Genomic DNA, 25,852 nt, shown 5'->3' with positions numbered 1-25,852 from the left:
TAGAACAGAATCGATAAAAATATTGGAATCAGCCCATCACTTATATATAATAAAACTATTTTGAAAGAACACAACGTTTGATTTCTCGTTCATTTTTGCTTTTGATAAATCCTGCTTCAATCTTAATTTTTTTTCTTATTTTGAAATGCTTTCTGCTTTCAAAAAAGGTGTTTCTTTTTTAATCTTAGTAAACTGAAATTGGAACCTTTTGAAAAGACACACACAAATACACGCCATATTGCTTTCAGCGTACAACTTAGGTGAAGAGAGGGAGGAGGAGGAGGAGGAGGAAGCTGTGATTTGTTTTTTTTCTTTTTTTTTTTTAAATGGAAATCTGCATCTTCTGCCTTCATTTGAATGTTAATGCCATCGAGTACTTAAGAGCTTTCACTTGAATATATAAATATCAAATCCGTGTCAATTATTGAGCTCATTATTTTTTATTGAAGAGCAAAGAGTTGAAAAGGTTGGAAGTTAAAGTCTGGGAGGAAAGAGGGAATAGGAAGAAAGTGGTGGGGGGAGGAGAAGGTGGGAATAAGAGGGAGAGGTGGAACAGTAGAAGGGAGATGGAGGAGGGAGAGCAACCAGAGAAGAGGGAAAGAGAAATATAAGGAGGAGGACAAGAGGGAGAGGGAGAGGGACAGGTGGAAGTGAGAGGAGGAGTAAGCTTCTTAGAGTGTGTTTCATACATTGCCTCGATTTTCTTTCTGCAAACACTTTGTCAGAAAACGTCTGCTTGACTGCATTTGAATAAAAACATTCAAAGTTGAACAATTCTCTTTTCTCGCCATTTTTAAGCAGAAAAATCTAAATTGAAACAATAGTTTCATGCGTGATAGGATTTTAGTTGAAAATATCAAGTTTTAAGATCGACATTAACCTCATATGCAGCAGCAATTGAATGATCAGACAATTTTTTTTTTTATTAGTTACTACTTATCGAGTCCAGAAGCCACTCAAGGATAAAGATAAATGAGACGGATGGATGGTATATTTAATAATCAAGAATATTTGAGATGGGGAGCAAATTAGGGAATCAAGATTTGTGACTAATGGATAAGGGTTATTTAGTTGAGGAAATTGTTTTACCTTCTTAAATTATATTAAAAGAACACAGCACAAAAGAACATAATCTTCTTTTTAATAGTAACCACGAAGAATATTTTATTTTAGCAGGAACTGGCAGGTCGGACTGTAAATAAAAGGAAGAAGGAAAAGAAAGTTCTTTTGAGGTTGTTGTCGGTCAGTCAGTGCTGTGTCGTCCCAGCTGGATAGCAGTTGTCTCAAGTCGAGGCCATCAATGCTATAGCAAGATTTCCAGTGGACGAGAGAGGATAGGTGTTGCTAGGCTGAAGGTCCGGTTCTGACAGACTGATGTTCCCTCAAGACTTTTTAGGGAACAGATGAATCAATGCGCCCTGTTAGCTGATAGGTCAGCCTGTAGCCGAAGAACTCAGTTGGGGGGAGGGGGCATTGATTCACCAGAAAATAGTTCTCTGTGACTTCTACATAACCCCCTGCTTAGGCGGAAAACCGACAGAGAAGAAAAGAAATAGCACAATTATTTCCAATTTTTATGTGAAAAAATGTTCTTGCTTTTCTGTGAAAAGCTGGTTTTCCTGAAGAAGAAGAAAAATGTTATTTCTTTGAAGAAGAAAAATGTCTTTTTTGTAAAAAGTTCTGTTTTTTTTTTCTTTTTTTTTCATCCAGCTGGGGATGACACAGTACTGACTGACCGACGACAACCTCCTGTGAGAGAGGTGGAGCAAAAAACGAAGTAACGTTCAAGATCTTGTGAGAGGCGTGGAGAACGTTCTAGATCACGTGGGTGACCAATGAGGAAATAAATGTTACAAAAAACAAACAAGTTGGAGTTATTTTCTATTCTTTGTCTCCTTTGCGACTGAAACTGCACATAACATGTGTTGGTTCTTGGAGAGTATGTAGAAAGTTCTCTACAGTTGTGGTAAAAGGTAAGTTCTTGCCATGAATGTCTTACAAGCAGATCATCTATTAGATTTCAAAGACGATTTTGTACTTTGTCAAGACAAGCAAGAGTGCTCTAAATGGCACCGCCCCAAATGTGGCAGCAATATTCCATTTTAAAAGAGTATATAAAAATTTCTAAGACATGGTAACTTCATTCCATAACGGATTCGTACAATTTAACCTTTTTTTTATTTTCATTTTTTAATGTCTTCATTAAACTGTACAAGTACCGTATATTTTATACTAAATAAGTTGGAGGAAAATAAAGAAAACAAAAGAAAATGTAAATATTTTTACAAATCTTTAATTACAATATAGCAGTTTTCATTTCAAAAGGTTTATACGCATTACAAGATGAACATATACAGATGGTATCAGCATGGCAAACATCCGTCTTGGCCAATTAAAATCATTGTTGAATGATTGCAATCATATGCGATTGTAACAGCTGTTTTTTTTTGACCATGGAAGAGAAATATTGCGTTTTAGCCAAGAGATTGTTTTGAGAAAAGAAATGCTTTTTTTCTTTTTAGTTTACAATCAAGACATTTTATGGCCAACACAAAATTAAGGAAGATTCAGAAGTTAAAATAAACTTGTGAAAAAGCACGCACGCGCACAATAATGTGGCAAAAACAAAAACCAAGGGAGACAACCCTGAGTGTTCTCTGGATTTTGAAAACAAAAATCCTTTTTATAAACATTAGATTCTGATCCAGAATTTCCCAAATATTTAAAAAAAAACAAAAAAAAACAAACAAAATCTGTATAATGTATGTGTCAATGACGAAACAAAAAAATGTCATTCCAAAAATCATAAATTTATCAAATAGTTTTTATTTTTATAAAGAAAATCATTAAGCGATTAATGGGAATTTGTAGGCATTACAATAAAAATATTGCAAGTTTTTAATTGTTGAGTTATCTCCCTTGTTTTTGAGATTCTTGTTCAAAATGGTGGGTGAAACAGTCATTCCTCAAATACTTATAAAATTCTATTTTCTCATTTAAAAATAAGATTTGATCAATTTACATGATTTTTTGGAATATGATATTTTTGTTTTGTCATGGGCATGGACATCATACAAATAATTTTTTTTTTTTTTTTTAATATGGGAGAATTCTGGACAAAAACCAGATATTGTTTCATCTAGAGCTTCAGAAGTGTTGGTGGAGGCGCAAGTATATTTTAAGTGCGCATCAACTATGCTAACAACTGAAAGGAACGAGTTACCAAACAATATCTTGGATGGTGTTTGGTTAACTCGTTCATTTCACAAAATAAACACTCAACCAGAAAGAAAATAAGAAAACACTTGACTTTGCCTTGGAATATTTTTTCTATTTAAAAAAACAAACAGAATTTAATGAAAAAAAAACAAAAACAAACTATATACATATTCTCATCAATTTTAAAATAGGTGTTCTATTATTTTGCTTGTGTCTTCTTGATGTTAAATATGATTTCATAGACACATTCTTTCAGCTGCTAAAATATGAAACATCACAAACAACAAACGATGATTAATTTTTGAAAACAAAATATTTTTGTTATTTCACCTCAAACATGGCATAGGGCCACTTAATCGTGAGGGGTTACTATTTGGGACTAGATTTGCAGGGATACTATTTATGGAGTTGGGTAGGGAGATGTCTATTCACATTACACTTGAATTTCTGCATGTCAGTAGAGTCAGGGAAATAGGGGCCTGGGAGAGAATTCTAAAGTGCAGCAGTCAGAGGGAAAAAGCTATTTGAGCAGAAGGCTTTGCGGCATCTAGGGATCTCTACAGTGTAGGGGTGGGATTTTGCTGCTTGTCGGGTTTGTATTGTTGTCGAGGGGGGTACTAATGCTTGGAGTTAGTCATTGAAATACTTGTAAAACAGGCACAAGGATTCCACGTTTCAGCAATGGGACAGAGATTGGAACTCCACTCCCCAGTATGCACCACGGATTTGGTTTAGAAGTCAGTTTGTGTTTCGATGCAGAAAATGCATGCTGCAACAAAGGTGGCCATTCATTTCCCAATTCCTAGAACTGCATATGTGCGTTTAGATATTTACTGTGCAATGAAAGGAGAAAATAGCAAATAGGCTAACTTGATCACTTGATTAGAAATTATAGCAGTTACAATCAAAAAGCAAATTATATTTTTGAATTTTTAAGATGAGGATTGATTATTCAAATTATTTGGATTCTTCGAACTACTTTTCTCATTTTGAGTGTTATTTTCACAATGTTTCAGTCAATCTATTTTTAACTGTAAAGTACTTTATCCATTACGCCATGTGCCCTTGCAAACAATTCTAGTATTAATTTTAGGAGTCTTACATCTATTTTGCTTTCTAGTTTAAAGGTTTTAAAACAGGTTTAAGGCTCCTAAAATTCATACTAAAATTGTCCACAAGGATCCGTGGCATAGTGGATAAAGTACTTAGTAAAATTAAGTTGCAAGTTACTCTTTTGGAGGTTGATGGTTCAATCCTCAGTGCGGGCGACACTCAAAATAGAACTTTGAATTACTTAGGATTTCTTTCCAGTCATGGTTGACAGAACAAGAACTTGGATTAAATAAAAGGTTCCGTTTAAAATTGTGCAAATTTCCAAGTTTGATAAGATACACCTGAAGAAGGTTAGAGTTTACATTGACTGAAACGTTGTGAAAAAACGACTGAAGAATCCAAATACGAAAAAATAAATTGAGCCACAACTTCCAATTAATGAAAACTGTTCAAAGAAAAAAATTCTAAATTTAAAAAATAAAAAATCCAAAAAAAATATTTGTGGAGAATGCTTTTGCATATTTCACATTCTTCTAAAATCGTATTTAACATTTAATTGCTAATGTTGAAATGTAAACTAAAAACCCTTCATAACATCAAAGATTTGTTTGGTTTTGATTTTATTAGTATTGTATATTGCTTTGTAGATATTTTTTCATCCAATAATTCAAAGAAGTCCTTCTTTAAGTGAGTAATAAAATATATATCCATTCATTATTTTCATATTGCCTTAAGGATACAATTAGTTTTCAGCAATTTTTTTTAAACAACAAACAACAAAAACAAAAAACACAAAAAAAAGACATGTCATCAATCTTCCTCCGCAAATTGAATGGCTGAAGGTGGCGACCATAAGATTGGTTGAAATATTGTAACAACAATAAAAAAAATGAACAATCATATCAATAGAAATTAAACTTTTTCTTCTCCAAGAGTCAAACAATAATAAATTTTCTACTTGGCCAAGCATTCAAAGGCAACTTCACAAAGAAAATGAAATTTTGCAAGAAAAACAAAACAACTACAAACATTAACAAAAAAATTTGTGTTTTTTCTTGAAGTTGAGAAAAATAATCATTTTCCATCTTTGTTTGATTTTTAAACAATTGATACGGATTGCATTTTGAAAACAAGCTGACTAGGCAGAATTACTGGAGGATCATGTGGTATGACCAGTATTAGCTATCACACATTTACGCATATAGTCTCCATGCCATAAACTTGATCATATTTAAGCAGAACTTGACTTGGAGGCAGGATCATGATGATTGTGATGATGATGATGATGATGATGGTGGTGGTAGTAGAATATTAAAGAGAAAACAACAACAGCGATGATCAATTATTAAAGTAATGGTCGGAATTCAGAATCCAAATAGAATACAGAAGACGAGAGGATTCTTTTTTTTTGTACCGAAATATTAACGCTTTATGGATCCACATATAAACATCTGAAACTTATACTTTTTAAAAAATCTTTCAAAATCAAATTAGAACTCTTTAGTCATTAACGTCAGGAAAATTTTTTTTCTTTTGTTTTGTATGTTCCCATTTATCTTGTTTATTTAAAAATATTTTTTTTTTTTTTTTCAGAATTTTAATTTTTTGAAGAATTGCCACCTCCCCCTTCCTAATTTTTTGGTTAAAAATTATTCAATTTGTAAGTGATTTTCTTTTTTTTTAAGATTAGACACTGACTTATACACATTTTGGTCTTTTGGCCAACATGGCATAATTCCAGCATACAAACAAGCAGAAAGTCTAAGTAAGAAAGAGAGAGAGAAAGATTTTTTTTGTTGTTCTCTCTCCTCTCTCTGCCAAAGAATAAGGTGAACTCTTAGGCAAGAGAGAGATAGCCAATCACAGAGACATGTCAGTACATGTCATCATCTCCAATGTCCAAGAACACATTGTACGCTTCTCTGTTGCAATTACCAGATGTTGTGAAACTGTATTTGTGAAATGTTCCATCGACACACACGGCTGGAATAACGGAAAAAAAAAAAAAAAATGACTCAACAGGTTTAAAGAATATTTCAATAATGGTAAAAGGAATGAAAGTTTATCAAATATTAAATATTTAAAAAAAATTTTTTTTATTGTATTTTCACCCCAAACAAGGCACAGTGCGACTTTGATGCAGGGACTACTATCTAGGACATAATTTGCAAGATACTATGTAGGGAGTTGAGCAGCAAGATGTTTGTTTACATTACACTTGAACTTGTGCATGTCAGTACAGATAGGGAAGCAGGAACCTGGAAGAGAATTCCAAAGTCTTGCAGTCCTAGGGAAGAAATTATTAGAATAGAAGGCTTTCTTACATCTAAGGATTTCTACCGTGTAGGGGTGGGATTTTGCTGCTTGTTGGGTTTGTCAGTTGTATTTATGTTGAGGGGGCACAAGGGCTTGTAGTTCGTCGGAGCATCCACCATTAAAATACTTGTAAAGGCAGAGGGATGCAACATTTCATCAATGGGACAGCGGTTGAAGCCTAGCTGTTAGTGAGAGGTTGGCGACTCTTTTGAACTCTAAGAGGAAGAAACTAGTAGCAGATGCACTGGCCCAAATGTGGCAACAATAACCCATACCCGAGCGAATGATGGCTTTGTAGAGGTACGGGATACTCTCAGGCGTAAGTTTAAAAAAATTTTTTTTTTTTATTACATTTTCACCCCAAACAATGCGTTCTCTGGTGGTTTCAGTATATTTACTCTTAGCTGTTGCTACTTCTTTCTTGCAATTATTTCTAGCTTCTATATACTTTTGTCTGTTTGTACAGGACTTATGCCGGATAAATCTACGGCATGCATGTTGGCTCTGAGTAATGGCAGCTCCGCATGTAGAAGTAAACCATTGGGAGAGTAGGGTTTATTATAGAACTTCCGTGTAAGAACATGCACTTCAATTGCTGCTTTGAACCATTCAGTAGTCTCACTTGCACATTGATCTACTAGAAGAAAAAAGATATTTCCCCATGGGGCGTCTCTAATGTGATTTCTAATGGCATCCCAGTCAGCTTTATTTGTAGTAGCTTGTCATTTTGAGCAATGGCTCTTCAACTTGGGGTCGAGAGTTTAGAGTAATGTCTATCTTTATTACAGCGTGATGAGCATTCCTGAGTGAGCAATGAGCATTTCTTACACAATCATCAGGAACTCTTGTCAGAAATAGATCCAAAAGTGAGGCTTGCTGATCCTGGCGATCTGGGAGACGGGTCGGGAATGTTACTGTTTGTGTCAGGGAATGGAATATAGCAAAGTTATGGATGACGCTACCAGCTGTGTCAGTGTAGTTAGAGAAGCCAAGCCAATTTCTGTGGTGGGCGTTAAAGTCACTAAATACATGTATTTGGGCATTAGTGTCAAGGGAGAGTGCTACATGTATGCTGTCAGAAGTAACTTTCTAGCATGGTAGAGAGAGCCCAATTTCTTTACAGCAGCTGTAGCAATGCTCTCAATGTATCTGTTCCAACTCCGGTTTCCCATGAATGTAAGCTGAGGAGTTTAAACAAAGTACTTTCAGGTAATGTATCATTAGCCATGGCTATTAATAGTTGAACAGGTTTCTTGTAGTTATTAAAGGAAAGAAGTTTAATCTTAGCAGCATTGAATGTGACCATCCATTTTTGTCCCCATTCCACTACAGACTGGAGGTCTTCATTTAATATTATGTTGAACACAAGTTATATGCAGTTTAATGAAATAATCTTGCAATACATTATTATTATAATAGAAAACAAACATTTACAACCAGGTTAAAACGTCACTGATTTCAAAGATGACATTAGATTAACTGCAAAATCAACCATTGACAATAAGAGGTGACAGTAGCTAAATGGTTAAGGACACGGACTGACAACCTGGCTGTGTTCTTTCCATAGAAACAATTTCACGTCTGTCCTATAATTCTCATTAATTATTAGCATAAACCTAAGACAATTGAAATAGTTTTAATATGGTTAGTCTGTAGTTGCTATTGTAATTTGTCAAAAAGAATATATATATATATATATATATATATATATATATATATCTTAAAATAAAAAAAAAAACCCAAAAAACAAATAAATTTCATTTTTTTATGTGAATTCAATTCTTACCAACAACCGTATGGCCAGACCCAAACGCACATATACAGGCACATTCTGCAGGAACAGTGAAGCTGGCCAGACCCCACTGAGATTCTCCATACTGACCAAGGAAACCCATTTTTTTAAAACTACAAAAAAAAATAAAATAAAACACTGAAAGCTTACTTATATTATTTTATTAAAATAAAAAAGGATTACTAATATTTATTACACAATCTCATATGCAATAAACTCTGTTTTGTACGTAAAATCAAACAAATTCTGTAATAAACTTGCTTTACTCATTTACATTTTGTTTGCAAAACCAAAACTAAATTTTTTTTTTTTTTAGATTTGTTATTAACATGAAAGGAAAGTATACTATATATCTATAAAAGTGAACGTGTGTGTGTACATTTCCCTACGCAATAACTGTCAATTTTTAGTCTACAGACTCGAAATTTGATATACAGGGTACTGAGATTTTAGAAAATCTATACGATCGGTTGTCGGCCAGAAATTTGGCTGTTAAGGGGTCATCAAAGTTCAACGATTTGACCTTTGAGAACTCTACGAAACTCCTCCGACAATTTTGGGTCTAAGCACTTGAAATTTTAGATATAGGTTCCTTGGATATGGATCTAACTTAACTTGATTTGAGCCCACAACAATAAATTTTAAGGAGTCATAATAAAAAATTGACCGCTTTTTTTTTTTTGCTCAACATACATCTCCAAATACCCGGGCAACGCCGGGCACTCATGCTAGTATATATATATATATATATATATATATATATATATATAGTCATCCACATACAGTACTGTTTCGCTGTTTTACAACTCATTAGTGCAGTTAGACAGCTAGCTCAAGCCAGGATTGAAACCTGCCCGCCACAAACAATAGTCAAGTCTTCTTACCATTACGCTTTATGACTGCCGCTGTGTGAGTAGTAAATTAACAATGTTTTGACATCGTCCAAATGCCCAAGCTCGATTTGTTTACACAAAGCGTATCACTTAATACACTAATGGCAGTTTGTATATCACTTAATACACTAATGACAGTTTGTATATCACTTAATACACTAATGACAGTTTGTATATCACTTAATACACTAATGGCAGTTTGTATATCACTTAATACACTAATGGCAGTTTGTATATCACTTAATACACTAATGGCAGTTTGTATATCACTTAATACACTAATGGCAGTTTGTATATCACTTAATACACTAATGGCAGTTTGTATATCACTTAATACACTAATGGCAGTTTGTATATCACTTAATACACTAATGGCAGTTTGTATATCACTTAATACACTAATGGCAGTTTGTATATCACTTAATACACTAATGGCAGTTTGTATATCACTTAATACACTAATGGCAGTTTGTATATCACTTAATACACTAATGGCAGTTTGTATATCACTTAATACACTAATGGCAGTTTGTATATCACTTAATACACTAATGGCAGTTTGTATATCACTTCCCAATATGCTCAACTAAAGATAGAGAGCATTATTGTGACGACCTCCTCCTAGATTTCTACTTGGTATTCTCTAGGTAATTAGGAGAGAGTTAATGGAAGGTCGTGCCAATTATCATTTCATTATTCCCTCCTCCGTCAGGCAAGCTTACTTGAATGGGGTATGTCTATTCAATCTATTTGACTTGAAATGATAATTAGAGGCTTAGGGTGGATTTGTAGATGAACGAACATGATTGGATCTCGTGGAAGAAGGAAAGAAAGAACAAACGCATCATTATATGTAACTCTAGAAGTGTAAGCTATTTTGAGTTTCAGAACAGTTTCAGATGGTTTGCTGTTACACACAAGTCCTGGGAGGTGACTTGTTTGTAGTAGACAGTTCCACAGAACAAAATATTCTTACCGTGTCGAAACCCGGGAAAAGAACATGTGAAATTGCTCCAGAAAAGGTTTAATATTTATGAAGCAATTCTGGTTTCTGATTGGTTGGTAGCAGAACGTGAATTAATTTGATTCGTCAGTTCTTAGCAGCATCGTTTATAAATAGAATCGTCCGACTGTGTGGGATCATACCCCATTACAACTCCAAAATATTGCAACATCCTCCCTATTTTTATTTATTTTTTTTTTTTTTACATTTTCACCCCAAACAAGGCAAATTGCCACTTTGGTGTAGGGGGCTACTACCAGGGGCAACAACTACTGGGGTACTATGTAGGGATTTGGGCAGCAAGGTGTCGGTTCACGTTACACTTGAACTTCTGCACGTCAGTACTGTTGGGGAAGCAGGAACCTGGAATAGAATTCCAGAGTCTAGCGGTTCTGGGGAAGAAACTATTGGAGTAAAAAGATCTTTTACATCTAGGGATCTCTACAGTGTGGGGGTGGGATTTAGCAGCCTGTCGGGTTTGTCGAGGGTGCACACGTCGTGGGGGCACAAGTGATTGCAGTTCGTCAGAGCATTCACCACTAAAATACTTGTAGAAAAGGCAGAGGGATGCAACATTTCGTCGATGGGACAGAGGCTGAAGCTTAGATGCCAGTTCAGGGCCTATCAGGTTTGCGACTCTCTTTTGAACCTTGTCAAGGAGCGAGAGACTAGTAGCAGATGCACCAGCCCAGATGTGGCAGCAATACTCCATACATGGGCGAATGGTGGCCTTATAGAGGTACAGGATACTTTCAGGTGTTAGTAGTTTTCTAGCACGGTAGAGAGAGCCCACCTTTCTTGCAGCGGCTCTGGCAATGCCTTCAATGTAATTGTTCCAACTCATGTTTCCTGTGAACGTTAGGCCAAGGAGTTTGAAAGATGGACTCTCAGATAAAGAGTCGTTGGCCATTGCTATGGGTGGTAGAGAGGGTTTCTTGTAATTATTGAATGAAACTAGTTTAGTCTTGGCAGCATTGAACGTGACCAACCACTTTTGTCCCCATTCCACTACAGATTGGAGGTCTTTCTCTAGTGTTTCTGCCATTTCTTTAGAAATGTGTTCATTCGTCTTCCTGTCGTGCCTGCCATAGAGTGTAGTGTCATCAGCATATATACCCATCTCAGAGGCAATGTTGTCGGGGAGGTCATTTATGAATATCAGGAACAATAGAGGTCCAAGGATAGAACCCTGGGGCACCCCCGCATTTATATCATATTGTTTAGATGTACGACCGTCGAGGACAACCTGGATTTTTCTCTTATCTAAGAAGGATTTAATTATGTTAAGTATTCTACCAGTGATACCGTATGATCTGATTTTACTGAGGAGACCCTCATGCCATACACTGTCAAAAGCCTTAGATATATCTAGAGCTACCGCTCTGCCCTCCCCCGCATTGTCCAGTGAATGGTATATACGTTCAGAGATCACAGTTAGGATGTCTGCTGTGGAACGGGCTTGTCTAAATCCATATTGTTTGTCAGTCAGTAGTTTAGCATCTGTAAGATGATGGACTAGAGCATGGTTAATTATGGTCTCAAATATTTTGGCAAAAAGTGGGAGGAGGCTAATGGGGCGATAATTTGATGGGTCTGTCCTTTCGCCAGAATTCTTGAATACTGGTACAACAGAAGCAGTTTTCCAACAGACCGGAAAGCAAGATTCATTAAGGCATTTGTTGTAGAGTTTGGAGAGAACTGAAGCTACTTCGGCTGAGCACTTTTTTAATAGCACAGCTGGGATAAGATCGGGTCCACATGCTTTTGAGGTATCAAGGTTTTTTATGATAGCATGCACCTGAGCAGGGGTGGTTTTCACATCGTCTAGTGTGGCGTCTGTCCGCATAGGAAAGTCAGGTAGGGGGTGGTTGGAAGGGTCCAGTGTGGAGTTTGAGGCAAACCGACTGGCAAGCATGTTAGCCTTGTCGGTTGCCGAGGAGACAACCTCGTGATTGTTGGTTAGTGGGGGAATTGTTGATTGCCCATTATTTACTACACTGTTGTAGATTTTCCAGAAGTCTCGAGTTCCTAGTTTTTGTGCTTCGATGCGCTTTTTAGTGGTTTCCGTAAATTCTTTCTTAGCTGTCGCTATTTCTTTCTTAACGTTATTTCTAGCTTCTATATACTTCAGTCTGTTTGAACTGGACTTATGTCGGTTAAACCTACGGTATGCATGCTGCTTTTGAGCAATGGCAGTTGCACAAGTCGACGTAAACCATTGGGGAGAGTGGGGCTAGCAGTATCAGAATTTTTGTAGGAATTTTTGACACCCCTAACACGAAACTGCGAATACAATATAAAAATCTCGTAATTTCTCTGTTAAAAGTGGGTTATTTATTTTCTTTATGGATTATACTTCCAAAATAAACTATTACAGTTGTTTTAAAAGTAATAGAAATATTTTTTTTTTTTTTTTTAAAACAGTAATGAATTTTCCGAACTCAATATTTTTCAATTTTTAAACTTTAAAAATCTATCAAAATTTTTCTATTGATTCTATTTTTACGATATTTTCAGGGTCAATGTGAAATTTTAGACAAACGTTTTTTTTTAAATTCACCCCCCCCCCCAACAAGTGTCACCCATTTTGAAATGTCTATTAAAAAGTAAATAATTAATTTATGTCGGGGAGTTTTATATATCACAAATTGAAGAGAAAAGGTCAATAAATAATATATTCAAATTTAAAACAAAAAAAAAAATCGCTTTTTTAGAAATTTACCTGTAAAGTCCGAAGTTTAAAACCTTATTTTATAAGAACACATTGTTTTTTTTTTGTCTTTTTTTTGTCTTTTTTTTTTTTAATGAAACCTTGGTCCTTGCTCTTTTAATTGAAAAAATAATTAGGGCTTGAATTACATTTTTCGAGGAGTTATAAGCTTGGAAAGACAGGGGGTCGAATAATTCACGCCTCTCATTTTGAAATGTCTATTAAAAAGTAAATAATTAATTATGTCGGGGAGTTTTATATATCACAAATTGAAGAGAAAAGGTCAATAAATAATATATTCACATTTAAAACAAAAAAAAAAATCGCTTTTTTAGAAATTTACCTGTAAAGTCCGAAGTTTAAAACCTTTTTTTAAAAAAAAAAACACATTGTTGTTGTTTTTTTTTTTTTTTTTTTTTTTTAATAAAACCTTGGTCCTTGCTCCTTTAATTGAAAAAAAAAATTAGGGCTTGAATTACATTTTTCGAGGAGTTATAAGCTTGGAAAGATGGGGTGGAATTATTCACTATTTTCACGAAATTTCTGACACTGCTAGAGTGGGGCTTACTATAAAATTTCCGCATGTGAACATGCGCTTCGATTGCAGTTTTGAACCAGTCAGTGGTCTCGTTTGCACATTGTTCAGCAGGGAGAGAGAAAATATTTTTCCATGGAGCATCTCTAATTAGTTCCCTGATGGCTTCCCAGTCAGCCTTATAATATCTCGTTGTTTTGAGCACTGGCTCTTCAGTTTTGGGTCTAGAGTTTAGGGCGATTTCAACCATTATCACTGCATGATCAGCGTTCCCGAGTGGGCTGTGGGCCTTCGTTATGCAGTCATCGGGAACTGTGGTCAAAAACAGATCTAGAAGTGATGCGTGTTGTTCTTCCTGGTCAGGGAAATGGGTTGGAAACGTAACAATTTGTGATAGGGAGTGAGATATAGCGAAGCTATGGGTTGTGCTGCCCGCTGCATCTGTGTGAGTAGAGAATCCAAGCCAGTTTTTGTGGTGGACATTAAAGTCACCAAACACATGTATTTGTGCGCTAGTGTCGAGGGTCAGTGCCGTGTCTATGCTGTCAGATATTTTGTTTATTATGGAGCAGTCCTGAGTCGAGGGAGAGCGGTAGAGAAAATAATAGTAGCTAATATTGTGTTGCATGTTTAGTCTAAAGCACATAAAGGCTTGATCATCTGTTTCTAGGTTTGTTTCTCTAGTCAAGGGAAGGGTATTACGAATGTAAACTCCAAGTCCGTGCATATGTCTGTCAGAGTCCTTACGGCAGAGTGGGAGATATCCAGGCATGTTAAAGTGGTTAGAGGGAATGGAGGAGTGTAGGTTAGTCTCACTTAGTGCTAAGATATCCGGGGTATTTGTTAAGAGAAATGCTTCAACATCAGCTAAGTTAGTTCTAAGCCCACGGATATTTGTGAATGAGAGCCTCAAGGGAGGAGGCAAGTTGAATTTGTTTGTCCCTAATCCTGGTTTAAGCTTATTTTTAGATTGTACTGTCGTCATATTTTTTTTTTAAGAGTTTCGGTAAGGGGGAGCTAAACAAGAGGTTATGCGGAGCTTCAGACATGCATCACAAGTAGACCATCAGCTGACCTTTCTCCAATTAGGATTGTGGCCTCAGGAAAGCCCACCGGGGATGAGTGCAGGGTCCCTTTCCATGCGCGTCATGGCACTGCAAACAACCCGATATTATTCAACTGTTGATGGAGCAGCCGCTCTAAGCGCTATCAAAGAGTTAGGGCTCCTGTACTACCAGTCGGGAACAGCAGCCAGAAACTGTCAATCCGGTACCCTCAACCCTTTAGAAGAAGGTCAACCCAATCTAATCGCTCAGTCATATCTTATACTCCAGCACTCCCAAATGTTCAGTTTTAGGGGTGGGGCGTGCTGGGAATGGGGAAGAATGGCGTTCATTGCCCTAGCCAGGAAACAAGATCTACCGCTGGGTGTTTCTGTCGAATCACTGAGATAGTGTCTCTGCGCTTGACTAATAGGCAAAGAAGGAGTATGGAAGCCGGGCGATAGACAGAGCCTATCTACTCCTTAAGCAATTTAGGTTTGCAAACCGGTGAATTTGAGTCACCAGCTCTAGGAAGGTTGTCATCCAAGACTGAAGAGGCCTCTCTCCCCTTTGGTTTAGTTTCAGAGTTTTCCTTCTCCTAGACGGATGATCTGGGAAGACCTACTGGGTCCGTCAGCCCCGAGAGGGTTTTCTCCGCGCCTAGGTTCTAATCCAGGTATTTCTGCAACCCCGCGTGGTTAGTGTTACTGGGTTAGTTTGTGGGGGATTATATCTCTACTGATTTTTATAATGGGGAAATCCCTCGTGTTTGTTCTGCTCAAAAATAAATATACATTTTTATATTCACTTAGACATAACAAAAATTAGAAATCATTTGGATCTTAGAATTTTAGCATTTAAAAAGACGCCATTTTTAATTGTGTTCAAATGTCAAAAAGGAAAATTACAAAGATTTTTTTTTTTTTAAGCAAAAGTATTAGTTACGCATTAGTAGGTTAAAGTATGGATACAAATAAAATGGATACAGTTTAACGTCTTGTCCAGGACTATTTTAAAAAATTTTTTTTTTTTTTTGATATATAGAAATCTATATACTCTGAGCATTACCCCTAGGGTTTTCCGCTGATATTCATGCAAAAAAGTAAGAGCCTTCTCATAAGTGGAACTTTGCTGGTCTGTATTTTTAATATATAGAAATCTATATACATACAGGGCAGTGAAAGAAAAAAAAAATTATTCAGTCGAATTCACCAACAAGTTTTGAGAAAAAACGTTGTAGCTTTATCCTTGTCGCCGGTTTCGTAAATACATCAGCTATATTTTGTTCTGATGATATGTAATTCAAAATAATGGATTCCTTTTTTATCTCGTTTTTTATGAAATGGTATTTTATATCTATATGCTTAGATCTTTGGTTGATTATCGTGTTCTGTGCTAAGACTATACTGGCTTGATTATCACAATTAATTACTACGGGGCTTGTAATCAATTCTGGCTCCAAAATAGTCTTCAGGTTATTTTTAAGGTAGAGTGCTTCCTGGGTCGTGTGTGTGATCGCGATAAATTCTGCTTCACACGTAGAGAGAGATACAATCTGCTGCTTTTTAGATTTCCATGAAATAATAGGCCCATTTTCTGAGAGTCTGAAACAATATCCAGATACACTCTTGCAATCTTCGTCGTTTCCCCAGTCTGAATCCGAAAAACCTTCTAATTTTAGGGGATTTCTTGATTTTCAAAATACTAACTTCTGTTCTTTAGTTCCTTTTAAATAACGTAGGACTTGTTTAGCTCTGTTTAAATCCTTCATTGTCGGCCGTGATAATTTGTGTGACAGTTTTGTTACTGTATAGCATATGTCGGGCCTGGTTGCAGTCATCAAATATATAAGACTACCTATAATTTCGCGATATTGTGTGTCATTTATTATTTCAGATTCTGTGTGTATATTTTTATTAATATCATTTTCGACCAGTGTAGAGCGTTTCTTGCACTCTCCCATTCCAAATTTTAATAGTATTTTGTCGATGTATCTCGATTGAGTCATCGTAACAAGTCCTTTGCTTTGAGTAAATTCTATCCCCAGAAACCAGGATATTTTGCCAAGATCGGTCATTTTGAATCTTTTACTTAATTTGTTCTTAACATCAGTTAACATAATGTCACAATTTGATGCGATTAAAATATCATCGACCCACAAAACCAAAATCAGTAGTTTATCGTCTTTGTGTTGGGTATATAAACAGGAGTCTACAGCGCATTGTCTAAATTGTTGTTTAATGATATAATCATGGAATACTGTGTTCCAACACTGAGCACTCTGCTTTAGACCATATAATGACTTGTTAAGTCGCCACACGCTATTTTTATTTTTCATTATAAATCCCTCTGGAGGGGTAATATAAATTTCACAGTCTATTGGGGCATTAAAATAAGCATTTTTTACATCCATTTGATGGATGTTTAGGTCATATTGTGATGTGACTTGCAGTAAAATCCTGACTGCCGTTAGGCCTGTGGTCGGTGAAAACGTAGAAAAGTATTCTTTACCGTAAATCTGAGAGCACCCCATAGCAACAAATCTTGCTTTGTACTGTTCTACGCCTGATGCTGTACTCTTTTTTGTAAAGACGCATCTGGTAGAAATAACATGTTTATCACTTGGGAGAGGCACTACCGTATAGGTATCATTTTCGGTTAAGGCATCTATTTCTTTTTTCATGGCAATTTTCCATTCATCACAATGTTCTGAATTAATTGCTTCGTTGAAGCTTTTTGGAGCATTTTCCATTGAATAGCAATAGTCGATTTGATAATCCTTTATACTGTCGACCACAAAAAAATCGGGTCGTCTTCTATTTCTTTTGGGATATCTCTCGACTTTATCATCATCATGGACACTCTCATCTCCGTCATTTTTATTGTTTTCGTTTGTTCTAATTATTTGAGGTAATATAATTTCATCCTCTTCATATGACGGGGTTTCGTTTGTAAAATTAAACGTGTCTGTGAATTTTACACACCGGATTCTTTTTATTTTATTTTTTTCGGGAAAAAATATTAAATTGGCTGGACTGTTTTTATCGTATCCAAGAAATATACCTCTGTCGGCTTTAATATTCAATTTACTCTTTTTCTCTATATATGCGAAGCAAGTTGAACCAAATATATGCATTCTGCTTAAATTTGTTTTTTTACCGCAGAAAGATTCATATGGAGTTTTAGATAGTATTTTGTTAAAGCACCTGTTGTGTATATAGGCTGCCGCCATAAGTGCATACGTCCAGAGGTTTTTAGGGAGTTTTGATTCAATGAGTAGGCATCTTGCCATTTCAAAAAGTGTCCGCCAAGCATGTTCAGCAGTCCCGTTTTGGTGTGGCGATCTAGGAGCTGATGTTTCATGCCTGATATGATGGTTAATTAGTAAAAGTTCAAAGTCTTTATTGGTGAATTCCGTACCGTTGTCAGAGTGAATACACTTGATTTCACCATAGGGGGCCATGTCGGCTAGATATTTCTTAGTTGCTAGCAGGGTATCAGATTTGTTCTTTAAAAGTAAACCATTATTAAACCTGAATGGTCATCTACGAAATTCAACATATATCTATAATGTTCTCTGGCCATCGGTTCTACGGGACCGTTCAAGTCACAATGCACCATTGATAGGATTTTTTTGCATTTTTGTCTGGTATCTTGTTTTGATAGTTTGTCATTTTCCCTTGCGTACAGACGTTGCAGTTGAAGGTTTTTGATGTTTGTATTTGCATTCCATCAACTAGTCGGCAACTTTTTGATATCAGGAATATTGCAGTGTCCAAGAATTTTATGCCATGTCTGTAGATCATGGCAGGCGGTTTTTGATGAAACTCGCTATTAAAATAATATAGTCTTCCATTTTCTTTAATGTCGAATACAGTTCCATTCGGGTATACCAGTTTTGATTTATTGGAGCTAAAGTTTATATTTGCACCTTGTTTTGTGGCAGCTTGTACAGAAAATATATTTTGTTTAAATTTTGGGATTAGAAGAGCGTTTTCTAGAATACAGAAACACTGTTCACCTTTATTGTTCTTTAGCGAGATTTTCGCATTGCCTCTTTTCAAAACGATATCATTGACTCGACTCCCGTCAGCTAGTTCTACAAAATGATTTTGTGGCTTAAAGTTGGGATCAAAATTGATAAAATCAGATTCCTTTGTAATCACATGTGCCGTGGCCCCACAATCGACAAGAAAATTATTATTGTTTGTTGAAGCATCAAATGTACATGAAAATAAAAATGTATGTTCGCTAACAGAGCTCTCTACATTTTTAATGTAGTCGCCATTTTGAGTCCTGTATCTACATTGGAAACTCTTGTGATTAGGTCGTCCACAATTATAACAAATAATTTTTGTACTTTTCTAAGGAAAAAACCTGCTTTTGGCAAAGTTGCGTTTTTTATTCCTGGCATGGGTATAATTCGATTTTGGTGTTTTTATGTGTGTATTTTTAAATTTCATGATATTTGTGGATTCGTTTTTTTCTGTGATCATTTTTTCAGTTTCTTCGTAACTTCTGAGTGCTACCTTAAATTGGCTAAAAGTAATGGGTTTTTCTTTCTGGGTTATCACGGTGGTAAATGGCTTGAAATCACTCGGTAATCCCTTAAGGACCATGGAAATTAACAGACTATCACTTATAACTTCACCAGATATTTTTAAAGAATTTGCAGTTGTCTCGGCTCTTACAATATAATCAGTAATAGTTTTGGCTTCCATTCGTTTTAGAGAGGTCAGTTCAGTGTATAAAGAAATAATTTTGGGTTTTCTTTTCGATAAATAAGGCTCTCTCAATATGTTTAATGCTTTGCAGCCGCCGTCCAGGGCTTCTCTCATTACCAGTGATAGACTTCGGTCATCTAAACACTGTATTAATTCCGCAAAGACAGTTGCGTTCTTTTCAATGAAGTCCGGGTCGTTTCTGTTTTCAGGTTGTGTTTGTAGTACTGTGTGTAGCTTTTGGATTCGTAGATATCCCAGAAATTTAACTTGCCACAATTCGAATTTTGATTCGGATCCATCGAAATAAAGACGAACGCTGGGCGCATAACCTCTAGAAGTCTAAGCCATTTTGAGTTTTAGAACAGTTTCAGATGGTTCGCTGTTACACACAAGTCCTGGGAGGTGACTTGTTTGTAGTAGACAGTTCCACAGAACAAAATATTCTTACCGTGTCGAAACCCGGGAAAAGAACATGTGAAATTGCTCCAGAAAAGGTTTAATATTTATGAAGCAATTCTGGTTTCTGATTGGTTGGTAGCAGAACGTGAATTAATTTGATTCGTCAGTTCTTAGCAGCATCGTTTATAAATAGAATCGTCCGACTGTGTGGGATCATACCCCATTACAACTCCAAAATATTGCAACAGTAACTATATACAGCTTTCTCTCTTTTTTTAATTTTCATAATGTATAAAAACGAAAACATAAAAACGGGAGAAAGAAAAATGTTCCAGCCAGTTGGCCATAGTTCCATTTGGTTGGTTGGTTTTTGTTTTACGGCATATCAACCCTTTTCAGGTTATTTAATGCAGAATCAGGTGATTTTGAAGAAAAAATTTTTAATAGAATATATTTGTTTTTTGCAAGTCAGTTTCTATTTAACCCATAGTTGGGACCCTAACTACCATTCCGGGTCAGAGTGGACCTGGTAGCAATGGCAATTAAAGGGTGGCTCCACACTCCCCAAAGCCCGCAAGCTGGGGCCTCACCATCAGATATAGTTTAAGGTCATATCCAGGACCAGTTCCATTTGGAGATTAATTCATCTCCTCCACCCCTTCTTTTTCTTATTTCAAATCTGTTTTGTTTTTTTAACATACGTATCGACCCTTAGATGCCCGAATGGGTTGGTCTCACAAAATACAAAATATGTTTATAGATGAGTCCAAGGGAAGTAAATCCTATATCATTTTTTTTTCTCTCCCCTTATTTATTTTATGTATCTATTTATTTGTAATTTTCTTTTTTTTTGTCTGCTATCCTCTTGGATACACATATATATATATTTCTTTTTTTTTATGAGTGCAGTGTGCAGTGCTGGAATAACGTGTATTTATTTTTTTATTTTTTTTGGCGACAGCTGGCGGGGATAACAGTTTATATCAATAACAAAAGTTCTGACTCACCTTCGAAGATGACCCTGTTTTTATTTTCTTTTAACGTTAATTTGAGATTAACGTTTTCTCTTTTTTTTTTTTTTCCCTTCTTTTTTATTGTTGATATTCCGTCAACGGAGTCACACTGTATCCTATATATATATATATATATATATATATATATATATATATATTAACGTCCGTCATCTTTGGAAATGTTTCCGCAACTGCCTTCCAAACTTTTCCGATTTTTGGTTGTTTAATTTCGGCGCCAGTATCTTTTCCCAGTTTGGGTATCGGTATTATTGTTGCTTGTTTCCATGAAGTTGGGAAATCTTTTGTTTCCCATATTTTATTATAAATTTTGAGAAGGGGTTTTAATGATTCTGGTGAAATTTCTTTAAGGAAGCTGTAGTGCACTTCATCTGGTCCTACAGTTGAGTTATGGGATTTTTCTTTGGCGGTTTCTAGTTCATTGAGTGAGAAGATTTCATTGTAAGGCTCTTGGTTTTTGGAGTTAAAGTTTATTTTGTACTTTTCTTCATGTTTCTTAAGTATTTGGAATTGTCTATTGGAGTGTTTTGATGATGAGTTTTCGGCAAAGGTTTTAGCTAGTGTGTTAGCAATATCTTTTTTATCAGTTATTTTCTGTTTATTTGTGAGAAGGTGTTTGATTGGATTCGGATTATATTTTCCAGTTATTTTCCTAATCATTTCTCAGACAGTTTTGAGTTTAGTGGTGATGTTGATTTTGTTGACAAATTGTTGCCAGCAGGATCTTTTGCATTCTTTCTTTTTGGAGTTTTAGCTCTTTGGTGTTTGTATTCTATTAAGTTGTTCGTTGTGGGTTGTTTTTTAAATTTTCTTAAGGCTGCCTTTCTCTGTCTAATGGCCGTTTTACATTCTGGATTGAACCATGGTTTGTTTTTTTTCCAGGAGAATTTTTGGGTATGCATTTTTTTGCTATTATTATGAGTACTTCCGTGAATTCTTCTATTGTTTGGATTTGATGTTCTGTTAGTTTTAGTGAACAAAGTTCTTTAAATTCGGCCCAGTTGGCTTTGTGTTCCACCTGGGTATGTGGTTTTGGATGGAGTTACTGTAATTGATTATAATAAGGAAGTGATCACTTCCACAGGGTTCTTTGTAAGTGCTCCATGTATAATCCAAGAAGCTTGATGGATCACACATGGTAAGATCAATGGCACTAGTTGATCCGTTTGTTGGATTTCAGTTTTTTTGATTGAGAAGTTATTTTTGTTAATTAATTGTTCAATTTTGTTTCCTTTTGAGTTTGTGACTTCACATCCCCATAACTTACTGTGGCAGTTAAAGTCTCCTAGAAGAATGAATGGTGAAGGTAGTTGTTTTATTAAATTTTCTAGTTCATTTTCATTTATTGGTTCATGAGGAGGGAGGTATATTGAGCAAATTGTGATTGTTTTGTGTAATGTGACTTGAGTTGTAATTACTTGGAGATTTGTTTTGACAGAGAAATTGCTTTGAGGCATGTTATTCCTTACAAGAATTGAGATGCCTCCATTAGCATGAAGGCCTGTGTTATGGAAATAGTTGTATTGTTCATAGTTTGGTGTTTTGAAATGGTTATTGTTTTGTAGGAAGGTTTCTTGTAAGCAGACAATGGTTGGGTTCAAGAGTGAGATAAGTATAAGAAGTTCATTATAGTTAGATCTTATTCCACGACAATTCCATTGGATAATTTGTTGTGTTTTATTTCTATCCACGAGGCTGTTTAGTTTTCCTCTATTTCCATCTCTTTAGAAGTAGAGGGTTTATCTTTTGTTGGAGTTTGTGTCTTTGGTGAAGTGTTTTGCTGTTTTTTTTTCTTCTTTTTTTTGTTTGGATCTGGACGTCGATCTGGATCTTGCTTGAGATGTTGCCGTTTTGGCTTATTGTTCATTTTTTTCCTCTTGATTACTTGTGTTTGGTTTCTTTTTTTTATCTAGGGTGTTTTCGGTTTCCATTTTTTCTAGAATTTGGAATCTATTTTGAGTGTCTATTGTTTGGTTTTCTTTTCTGGAATGTTCTTTATTTGCTGTTTTATCATTGCTTATGTTTTTATTAATTTCTGGTGGTTGTTTTGTTGGTTTCTATGATAATTTTTTTAATGGTTCTGTTGTGGATGGAATATTATTTTCTTTGTTTGGATTTGTTATTTCTATTTTGTTTCCCAGATTTGAGTATTTTTTCTTTTAGGCTATTTTGAAATTCTGGCCATTCTTTAATGTTTAATGTAATCAGTTTGTTTATCAGTTCCCTATATTGATCATGTAATTCGTTATGTTGGTATGGTTTAGTTGTCTTTTTTGTTGTCTCAGCATATGTGTTGTCGTTGATGTACGTCTCAACTATTTTTGTAGCTTCTGGAAAGGTTGTGCCTTTTTTGTACTTTACTTCTATAATTTCTCTTTCTTTTTTATATGTTTTGCATATTTTAGAGAAGACCGGGTGATCTTCTTTGCAGTTAGCGCATTTCACCTCATTTATGCATTTTTCTTTGGTGTGGTCAGGCTATTTGTTGCCGCATTTTTCACATATTTTTATTCCTTTACAGGCTTCTCTATGATGTCCATATTTTTGGCAATGGAAACATCTTAATGGGGTTGGGATATATTGGTCTTTTACATTTAAGTAGCCAATTTTTATTTCCTTAGGTATTGTTGATTTGTTAAACGTTAATATGTGTTGGTTATTATTTTATTGTTTCTTTTTATGTTTATGTGGATGTGGATGATTACTCCTTGTTTTTCTAATTCGGTTTTTATTTCTTCAGTTGCCAGCGATAGTTCATAACTTCGAATTACTCCTTTCGAAGTGTTTAGTGTTTTATGGGGAAAGACTTTGCACTTGTACTCATGGAAGTTCTTCATTTTGAGTAGAGATTGAGCATCTCTAAGATTGGTTATCTCAACTCGTAGATTTCCATCTTTTGTTTTTTTGATCATTTTTGGTTTACTTTTTGTGGATAATGTTTTTTCTATTAAGAAAGGTGATAAATTTCCAATTTTTTTTTATTTTCGATTAATTCAATAACCAAGAATCGTGGGAAGTTTCTTTCGTCTATAGTTGGAACGGTTTTTCTAGTTTTGAATTTTTGTTCTTCATCTGAGCTTGAGAGGTCAGAGTCAGAGGAATGGTTTCTTTTAAGGGTTTTGAGGGGGATGCTTTTGTTTTTATCAGCCATGGATTTTGGGATTTATTTTTCATCAACCACGCTCCTTACCCACCTCGGAGTCCAAAATTGGGGCATAGTAAGGGGGAAACCCATTCGCCTTGACCATGTCGGGGCTACGTGGAGGATACACTCTTTTGGTAAGGAGTTCTCAAGCACTATATTTTCTGTTCAATATGTCCTCAAAAATACATTTGCTCAGATGGAGTGTTGAGTTCTGGTCTTTCCAATTGATTGACCCTTGCCACCGCTTTCTAGCACTTACTTGGTTTGCCTGTTTTTTGTAGAGGGTGAATAAATAAAAAAAAAAAATTTTTTTTTTTAAAAAGATGGGAGTACCTTTAAGTTTTTTTCTTTGTTGTGGTAGTTGATACTTTGGGTGTAAGTGCTAGGGCTTGGCGTGACTGGCTGATTGATTGGATCGGGCCTTTCCGACCGCCCGTCTAGCCGATGTAAGGGCCGAAGTAATGTGTTGCAGTGCCTAGACTTTTATGCACCCAGGTCTAGGTTAGCTCAATCACCAGGATAACATCCTAAGGCATTACGGGTAGCAACCCACGGCAACTGGTTGCCCCATTGAGGGATTTTTACCCTCTGCAGGGGGGCAGTCGGCTTATTCTAGTGCCCTACCAACAGGGCAAAAAAAAAAAAGTGTGGGGGGGGGCGACGGGGTTGGTAAGTAGGGAAGGAAAAGGAAAGGAGAGGGGAAGGGGGTTGTTGTTGTTGTTATTTTTGTTTTTGTAGAACATAAGTTTTACAAAAGAGAATAGAAAACAAAAACAGAAAATCGATGTAGGTGCATTTCATCTCAGGAAGCCAATAGACAGCCTGATCTGGTAGCACCAGTTATCGTCCATGAGTACTAATCCTTTAATTTATGAAGCTCAATGCATATACAAATAAATGACGAAAGTCTATATTCCAAATTAAAAAAAATTCAAAGATGGCGTAACTAAAAGAAAACACAATTGCAACTTTTCTTCTGATTTTTGGATTTCGTAATCATGTCCATATTAATAATGAATTAATAATGAATTCAGAAATCATAGAAGTAACATATATGAGAAAACAATATTGTTTTTGCACCAATCTAATATAATATCAACAATCTCGTTGCCTAGAATTGAATGTGAATTCTATGTCCTTTTGCGCTCAGCCCATCATATATTACCTTTTTATTATTATATTTTGAATTTTGTATTGTTCAATTTTTGGGTTGGGGCCCAATGATGTACTCTGCATTCGATGCAATGAGATGCTAGTAGAGTGACACTAATTGAAATAAATTTCGGTAAATTTAGTTTTTGACCACAACATCAAGACAAAACTAGTGGTTCTCTTATATTCAAGAAAACTCCAAGTCTTGTATATTTTTGCATTAGTATTTATATATTTTGTTAAAATTATTTATATTTTTATTTTTTTACATTTTTATTTATTTTTTTAATTATTTGTATGCATTTTATTTATTGTTTTTATGATTTTTTTTATTGTTTTTAAATTATTTTTATTTAATTTTTAATTATTTACATTCATTTTTAAAATTTATCTTTCATTTTTTGAATCATTTTTCAAATTTTTTAATTATTTGAATTATTTTTCTATTTTTTAATTATTTATTTCATTATTTGTAATCATTTTTAATTATTTCATTATTTTTATTTTTTAATGATAAATAAAATAAAAACATTAGATTTACTGTTTATAGATGTTGAGCATAAAATCAACTCTCATAATAATGATGTATAACTTTTTGATGAATAAATATTATGCTTATCCATGTAGGTTGGATAATATAGTTTAAGAATATACATAGTTATGTGCATTTATTGCCAAAACTGTACAAAAACGTAAACAAAAACAGACAAGAACCATTTTTCTCAGTCGGTGAAGAAAGAAGATTTTCTAGACTGAGAAAGTTCTATTTTTGAAATAATCGTGAATGCTCATTTTTTTGGTGGGAGGTGAATAATTTTCTCCACATTAAAATCCAAC

At 35.2% G+C, this 25,852-nt stretch overlaps 1 protein-coding gene across 1 annotated transcript in view; it reads right to left on the bottom strand.

Annotated features, from left to right (window-relative positions):
* Positions 1–5,846: 5,846 nt before the first annotated feature.
* The window catches only part of LOC145284956 (WD repeat domain phosphoinositide-interacting protein 4-like), a 53,133-nt gene continuing 33,127 nt past the window's right edge, over positions 5,847–25,852 (bottom strand). The window contains exons 10-11 of the mRNA XM_080134057.1: positions 8,375–8,493; positions 5,847–6,255 (exon numbers count right to left, since the gene is read on the bottom strand). Of these exons, the coding sequence (XP_079990183.1) occupies positions 6,146–6,255; positions 8,375–8,493 (229 nt within the window). The 3' untranslated portion in view covers positions 5,847–6,145. The remainder of the gene's footprint in view (positions 6,256–8,374; positions 8,494–25,852) is intronic.

This window comes from Euprymna scolopes, chromosome 9, assembly GCF_053919585.1.
Source record: "Euprymna scolopes isolate OS-2025 chromosome 9, ASM5391958v1, whole genome shotgun sequence".
Taxonomy (NCBI): Eukaryota; Metazoa; Mollusca; class Cephalopoda; order Sepiida; family Sepiolidae; genus Euprymna; species Euprymna scolopes.
This window is presented reverse-complemented; position numbering and strand designations above follow the sequence as displayed.